This window comes from Zerene cesonia, chromosome 17, assembly GCF_012273895.1.
Source record: "Zerene cesonia ecotype Mississippi chromosome 17, Zerene_cesonia_1.1, whole genome shotgun sequence".
Taxonomy (NCBI): domain Eukaryota; kingdom Metazoa; phylum Arthropoda; class Insecta; order Lepidoptera; family Pieridae; genus Zerene; species Zerene cesonia.
Genome location: NC_052118.1, coordinates 4,845,867 through 4,854,645, shown reverse-complemented (window position 1 = coordinate 4,854,645; position 8,779 = coordinate 4,845,867). Strand labels below are relative to the sequence as shown.

Below are 8,779 nucleotides of genomic sequence, written 5' to 3'. Positions count from 1 at the left end.
AAAGTAATAAATGTTATTTGCAGTTAACAATTTTCTTTTTTCTTTATTACAATATTTATGGCAAGACTAGGTAGTTCGTTTATTTGTGGTATAGTTGTGATTTAAATTAGCCACAATATTGGTTAAATGGATGTTTATTAACTTTTTTACGTTTGTTTCCGTAAGTTTTAATTTTGGACGGAAGGTAATTAATCAAAAATTTAAGATTTTTCATTGGATTTAACATGTGTTTTTATGAATTAGTTAATGTATTTCGAGAAAATTGGGATTTTACATGTCTAGATGCTGTTTGAGCTGTCAGTACAAATAATGTAATAAATAAATCTTGTTTACAAATCGTTCTTTTTTATACTTTAAAAATTTCTTGTTTATAAATCATTTACATAAAGTACATTTTATCACATTAGTTTAAACAGTTAAAATTTTTTCGTTTTCCAAATATTTGTTTATTCAACCAATTGATTTAAATTCATGTTAACTCATCTAGCGGTCTTCCAGCGAGCTTGTGTTTCGAAAGAAATGTGACACAGAGCGTTTTTAAAAAATTGCAAAGTGCGAACGAATTTCTTAAAAGCGATTGGGAAAACCTTTGTTTTTAGCCTCTAGGTACACGTGGCAGTGTTCTTTATTCTTTAGAATGTGACCAAATGCTGTGCAACTCATCCAAACTACGTGAACATGTAATATAATGTGAAAACCTAGTTTTATTTCCTTAATGCATTCACCACAGTCAGATATAGAGACCGCATATTGGAATATGTTTTAGCAACGTGCAGGCAAATCTCGTGTCACAACTAATCGTATTACATTCAGTCTCGTAAATCCATCTATTGCTGAATTGTTTGTTTTGTTGTTATCTGATTGACTTAATATTTTTTATTTATGCAATTGATTAAATATTTGCAAATTTCGAAACGAAGAGATAATAATTGCAATGAACATAATGTGAATGAAATTAATATGAAGTGGTGTTGTAGTTAGAATATTTTCACTAGACATAACATTTATTACATAACATAACATTGATTAATGCTTTTTTAATTATTTAATACTTTAATGTTATAATCCACACAGATTTTTATCAACGGTGTCATAAAAATCCTAGTCGGTAAAAAGTAATCTCCTTTTAATCGGACCATTGAATATTCGTAGATTAAAGTCCATAAATATGATAAGAGTGAATATTACAATTAGAATTTTACAATTTATTCATACTTATCTCTCTTTTTATAATTTTAGTACCTACCTATATTTTCGTTGACGATTTTGTTTTCAAATAAATAGTCTAAAAATAAAATTAAAATTACCTAAGACTAAAAAGAAATCTTTCCGAATTCCTATGAAATTCGCAATAATTTGATGCGTAACAACTATGATAAAATTACATAGCAGTTTAGTTTTGCTGTGGCTGTAACTTTCGAATGTATTAGTATTTTTCAAAATATATGTAAAAACAAAGTAATGAATATCGAATGAGAGTGTCGAGAATGTGGGTGTGGTGGTGGTGGAATAGTGAATTTTGTATATTGAGTCGAGTACACTACCGCACAAATTGGGCAGCTCGCACCACTCCACACCCCCATAGAAAATTGGCGTGAAATAGTAGCATGCTACTGTGTTTCGTCCGATGAGTAGCCGGAGGCCCATATTCACGTCCTTCCCAGTCCATTCCTTCATTCCCGTTGTTAATCCTTTCCTCATCCTTTATTCCTTAAAAGGAAATGTTCATGGGCGTCGGTGATCGCTTACTTTCAGTCGAAACACCAGTTTGGTTGTCTGCTTTAGCCGAAAAAAAGGAAGCCCAGTTGAATTAAGAAAATTTTGTTTTGCGGTATCAAACCGCTGATATAAATTACGTGTTCTGTTAAATACAATATTGATTGATGCGTTTTATTGTAGTTGGTGCGTAAAATAAAAGATAACGCAGGTATTTAATTATGCGTCAATCATTTCATATTGTTCTGAAAATGTATTTGTAATTTTATAAAAATCGGACAATTATCTCTTCGTAATTATTTTTTTATGACAATACACTATAATTAATCTTGGAACCAATGTGTCTATTATATTTACCTCACCTACCCTTTTGTGTGGGGCAATCTTGCATAGACACCCACGGCCCTCGGATAAGGACCCGTGGGTTATGTCGCATTCCTAACGACCTAACAGTTTTCCGCCGAGCCTCTTTAACGATATAGCCACGGTAGCTGGCTATAATTCGTCCGCGACCTACCTCACCTACCTACACAATATTATATTAATATATAAAATCTCATTTATAACCCATGATATATATGTATATATATATGATCGCTTTAAAGCGATAAGACCGCCTTTTGTACTTGTTTTTTTTTCATATTGTATCTTTTGTATTGATCTCTTTTTTTATGTACGGTAAAGATTTATTATTATTATTATTATTTATTATATAGATCTATACTAATTAGATAAGTTGTAAAGATGTTACTTGAATGTGCTAATTTTAGTACTGTATGTATAATAAAAAACACAGTTGACTGTACATGATCCTTGAGTGCCAAAGGTATAAATGTAAGACATAAAAGAAAGTCGTGTTAGTTACCCCACATATAGATCAAAATGGCAAAATGATGTTTATGTAATGAGAAAACAACTTGAAAAAATTATACTCGGACGAAGATGGGGTGGAGCAGCTATGAAATAATCGACAGTTTCAATTTAGTACGATCAAGTTTTTAATTTTGACAATATTAAGTTCCAGCAATTAGAAAATAAACAAACTTGGCCGGCGTGGTGGATTACAGCCTGAACCCTCATAGGAGGCCTGTGTCCCAGCAGTGGCAGCATATATAGGCCGATGACGAAAATTACGTTTTTCTGTATAACAAATACAGATTTTCGTAGTAAAATGTTTATCGACATAAATCGTTTTTCTCAGTGTAGCATACTTTTTACTGTTTATTTCTCATTTCTTCATATTATATTAAATCTAGGTTTCTGAGATATATTAAATGATATAAGGTTAATAAAGTAATGACTTAAAACGCGTTTTATAAAATACTACCTATAATTACAGAAAATTCTTTGATAAATGCATCAGCCGAGTCATGCATCGCTTGTTCTTTTTATCCGACTACCGCAAGCCCAAGGGAGGGTTATGTTTCAGTGAGAACTATACAGAGGTTACAGAATATATGGAGGGATGATTACTTGTAATGATTTGAAAAAATGATGTAATAAAATACCAAAGCTAAATATAATTATGTATTTTCCTCAACATATTTACTTTCACAGCCACTATATTAAAATTATATAAACAAATAATTTATTAAGCTACTAATCCTTACTTTATCTAAGCACAAGCCTTGTGATAATACATTTAAAATATTCATAATTTTCACTGTTCTTGTTCCTGTATTTTATCAAAACACTGATTTAATAATTACATTCATAAGTTAAAAAATTATAAAAATATCTGAAATTCACACAAATATTGTACACAAATGAATCGCAATAAATAAAAATAACAATTGTAAATAAAATATTATAAAATCATCATTAGTAATCAGACACCTACGATAACATACAATAAAATGGGCATCGTCTATATCTATCTATATCAGAGCCGTCAGAAATCTCTCTCTTTGCTTACTAGCTATAATACTTTTCTGTAAAATTGTTTCTCTTTTAAATAGAATTGCACAATTATTACCCAATGTTTCTGAGATTAAGATGATTCATCATTATAATCACTTTAGTACGCTAAGCTCCAAAGCCCCAGCTAATATTCTCGTTTCCTCAATTTTAAGTGTATACCATTTTTCGATTCTGTGATTATTCTGTATGCGAATTGTGGTTCTGTGCCCGGGCCTCCCAGAGTGAGTTCGTACCTCCGTATAATGTTTGATATAGTTGCTTTCATTGCGGACCACGCGTACCGGAAACCTTTAAAATAATATAAATATTTTATTATCCGCGTACCAAGAAAGGAATTTACTGGAATTTAAAAATTTCATGAATAATTTATCATAATCTTGTTGCTGAAACGATCTTATAAGTTTTTAAACAGTATAAGAAGTTTATATTAAAGATAGAAAAGTAGTAAATTTTACGTACTTTGGTAAAGGTATGTTTTATGTAATGTATCAGATGCTTACCGATACAATTTCTAGGTCCAGCACTGAAAGGAACAAAGGCGTGATTGTGCATCGGACTGAAAAATCTTTCTGGATTGTATTTCTCTGGCTCTGTGAATGTCTTAGGATCTTGATATATTGCCTCGTAAAATACTACAAGAGTAGTATCGGCGGGTACCACTCTACCATCTGAAATAAATAATATCAATGGTATATTAAAATCTATATATTCTGAAAGTACATAGGTTTATACATGAAACCCCTTTGACAAATCAAAATATTCCATATGATTTTAAAACATAGACGTTGGGAAACTTTTCATTACCTTTGAATTTCAAGTCATTTTTTAGTTGTCTGCCAATCTTAGTAACTGTTGGAATAACTCGGATGCTCTCTTTAATTACGGCTTCTAGGTATTTCATTTCAGTTAGCTCATGATTTGTCGGTTTCTTGAATATGTCCTTTTGGTAAATAGATTTCTGTTCTTCTAGAACTCTGTTTTGAACTTCAGGATGCTTGGCCAGGCAGTACAGCGTGTGCGCCATTGTCATGGTGGTCGTATAGTGGCCCTAGGAAAATAGAACCAAAACAATAGTTAATAGAAATGTTTTCTTGAAAAATTTAGAAATAAACTTTTGTTTATTAAACAACGAATATAAATTTTATTGCTTTACTTCTACATAAATGATCATTAAAAAAACATAAGATGACTTTAAAATTATACTCACAGTCCAGCAAACGAGAGTAATTTCTTCGTTAATCATGTCTTCGGGGATGGGTTCTCCATTTAAGAGTTTACTCAGTAAGAACTTGTCCAATAGGCACATGTCGTCAACTTTATTTTCTATAATTTCTTCCAAGTCTATATCAACATTCTTGTTATTGTTCTTTGTATCTTCAATGATTTGCGTTAGCTTCTGTTTTCTCTTTGCGATAATCTGCGCACAAGATTTCAAAATAAATACAATAATATTATTGAACAGAAAATAAAAATTATTACGTGAAATGTGAAGTTTCAGCTTTTCCAACATAACAGAATTGTATCAGATATCGTCATAAATCATATAATAGTTTTCTGCTTAGATTTATTTATATATTTGATTTTAGGAGAAATAATGGCAAAACACTTTGAAAGTTACATAAAGTTTATACGTACATCGGTACTCGTGTTTCGGATTGTACCAATCGTGTCCATCATATCTTTGTAGAATGGTGTTAGCATGAATAGATACTTTATATTCCTCCAATAGGAGAAGTAGTTTTGTGTTATAATGTTGACGACCCTATGAACAAAATTAGCAATTAGTACCATTAACATTTTGTTGAAAAAAAAGGTAATAAATAAAATCAGTAGTAGTAGGACATTTCTTACTTTGCACTTGCTTGTAGATAGGGATGATCCAAATCATTTAGAAGGTTGTAATCCACACCCATCACGGAACCTATAACATGACATATGTTTAAATTAATACAATCCTTACTAAGGATATTGCAAATGTCTGAAGTTAATGCATATAGCGAACGATATATAATTTAATAATCTTATTCAATTTAATTCCGAATCCTACTAATATTATAAAGGCGAAAGTTTGTAAGGATGTGTCTTTGTTTGTTGCTCTTTCACGCAAAAACTTCTGAACCGAATGCAATGAAATTCGGTACGTAGACAGCTGGACAACTGGAATAACATAAAGGCTACTTTTTATTCCGATTTTCCTCCGGGATACGGACTTACGCGGGTGAAACCGCGGGGCGCAGCTAGTAGCTAAAAATTCCGATAAAAGGTAAAGTACTCACTGCACAAAATATCGAACATATAAGGCCTCAGATAGCGATACATGTCGACGTCACCACCGCGAGCGGTTTGATCATCGAGAAGCTCGAACAAACGATCACAGTGTTTGTTTACGTGCTCCACCCTCTTCTCCAGGGTCTTAAAGTGGAAGCTTGGGGCCATCAACTTGCGTGTTGACCTCCATCGTTCACCTTAAACAAAACATTTACTTATGGCTTTTCGGTAGGTATTATTCAAACTGTTTGATCTCCGCTCCTAATAGTTTTGTAATGTTTTAGCAGAGCATATTCTGGTCTATTGACATACAGGTTTATATTAGTTGTGTAAAATTATTCAATTATTGACGATTTATAGAATTAATTTAACTATTATTGTTTTCAGACGTGTATATTATTGCCGATTTAAATGATCTTTTGGATGATATGACGTATATAACGATTTACATATTCTTATGTATTAAGGGGTTTGTATCATCCATTTTAAGTATGCCGTTACAATATAACACAAGACAGCTGAATTTGTATTTGTGGCAGCACTCACTACAGTCAGATTCAGTGACCGCATATTGTAAACTATTTTAGTAAAGTGCTGGCGTTTGTCTCTATTAAATGTATTGTGTATAAGCTCTCATAATCGTACGCATTTCTAATTTCCATATCATCTGTTTGCTTAGTTGATTAAAATTTTGATTTTAAATCATTATGCAAATCCATAGAAATATTTAAGTAAACGTTGTTGTAAGTTGTTGTTGGTGGCAAATTTGTAAAATAAATACCTTCAGATGTGGACACAGAATTGCCAAAAAAGGGTTTCATCGCTGTATTCCTTTCGACTTGTTTGCCGAGTTCAGTTGGATGGTTCAGAATAGTCTGTAAAACATATTAATGAATGTACATCGAAAACATTAGGAACATTTTATTTAATTTTAAGATTTACAAGAATTTTGTAATATAGAGCAGAATGATTTGTATTGTTAGTATCTCTCATTCTCACCCTATTATTAGTTTCTGAATGATATTAAAACAATTTTTAGAATAGCCAAAGTCAAATAGGGGGGTGGGATTAATTAATTAAATATTGTTACTGTTAAATATCCAAAGCATAGCATTCGATAATAAATCGTTGTTAAACAGATTTCACATAAAAGTAATCAATAGTTGATTTTCGAAAAATAAAATCACAAATTTGACTCTGTTCGGTGCAGACCTCAATTTCAAAGATTTTTGTTAATTTGTTACCATTATTTTGTATTTATCTAAATAGCTGTAGAATGAAAATTACCGCAATATCGTCAGGATTGGAAAGAAGCACCCACTCTTCAGGTCCAACAGTCATACGAAAATTAGTCATGCCATGCTTTTTCCAGAGTTCCATTAATTTATGCGAAGAATCTGTAATTAAGATTAAGTTTCAAATCATTAGCAAGATGGTGTTTGTATGTTTATTTATAGACATTAAATATAATTTGCATGAATCAAATTCAATTGTTATTAATGCATTTTCGTTTTATTATGAACTTATACTCTATCTAAAGATCTCTAATATTTGTCGTATAAGCCGTGATCTCTCGTTAATGTAAAAATTTTGATTCTATTAACAGGTAACTTAGGTTATTGAATATCATAAAAGAAGATAGACATTCTCCATCCCTTCCTCACAGATCATGACCAAAAAGGACCATAAATAGTTTATTTGCTATAGTACCATAAAGGGAATAAAAAGCAAAAAAAAATTCTGCTCAAAACTTATCCATATTTAGTTTCCTGATAAATTAGAAATAATTTAAAATAAACAGTATAATAGTAACATATTACTTAAAATTTAAATGCTTTAGGAACAATTAATATTTAAATTTAGATATTTTCTATGAGACATTTTCTATGGTATTATTTTTTTAATTATCATTCATATTGACTAAATATGAAATAAAACCTTCGAAATTATTTAAATATATTAAAATAAACAAATTAAGTATAGTTAAAACGATATTGTAAAATATTTACACATACTTTTGTTATTATAATACAAATAACTATTATTTTAATGGAGTAGAGGCTTAATTGTTGTCTTTAAATATTTGTGTTTCATATTAAGTATATTAAAAATTCGGGAAAATTTACCATCCGCGTCAAATCCTAACTGCAAGCCATTCCCTACAATTGGCAGGGGGTAGTCTCCGGGATACTGGTTCAGCATTTTCCAATTGCGGCTCCGTCGCCGCACAAATTCGTGCACACACAACAAAGCGGCCGCAAACAACAACAATAAAAAAAACATTATGGATTTAATTCAATATACCGACACCCTCAACACTACTCTACTACTTCAGATGTGTTTCACAGATGAATTGAGGCTTACATTAAAGTCTCATTAATTTATACGTTGCGCTATCATGCCGGTGATATGACGCACCACGCCGGCGGGTAAAGTGAGACAGCGTGATTTCGTACAGAACTAGCATATAAGAAACTTATTTTGTAAGAGTTTATCCTTTGCCTTAACTTTAACGTTGGGTTTTACCATGAGGCACAAGCTTAACACCTAAATTTTCGGGTGCCATCAGCGCCTAATTTTAACCGAATTAAAAAAGAAGTTCTAAAAAAAGTTGTATTTTTTAATGTTATTGTATTACGTCCTTAGGAAAATCAATTATCCTATTAATTGGTAGGATATATCTTACCTTCCCATAGAATTTTATGTTAATTTAATGTTATCTTTATTAAAACATTTTACATTTCAGAAGCGTTTCAACAGTACAGACATTATACTATATATATGAACTTATTTGATATTTATTAACTCAGATCTGACATTAATATATTGACTATTAATTATTTGTGTACACGTTATATATGAGCAAAAGCAATTT

At 31.1% G+C, this 8,779-nt stretch overlaps 1 protein-coding gene across 1 annotated transcript; it reads right to left on the bottom strand.

Moving 5' to 3' along the window:
• Positions 1-3,705: 3,705 nt before the first annotated feature.
• Positions 3,706-8,290, bottom strand: LOC119833657 (cytochrome P450 4d2-like). The gene is made up of 10 exons (XM_038357766.1): positions 8,031-8,290; positions 7,192-7,301; positions 6,686-6,779; positions 5,913-6,101; positions 5,488-5,557; positions 5,272-5,398; positions 4,844-5,053; positions 4,441-4,684; positions 4,137-4,304; positions 3,706-3,924 (listed from the first exon to the last, which is right to left on the bottom strand). The coding sequence occupies exons 1-10, from the start codon at positions 8,185-8,187 to the stop codon at positions 3,761-3,763; spliced, it is 1,533 nt and encodes a 510-aa protein (XP_038213694.1). The 5' UTR covers positions 8,188-8,290; the 3' UTR covers positions 3,706-3,760.
• Positions 8,291-8,779: the final 489 nt, after the last annotated feature.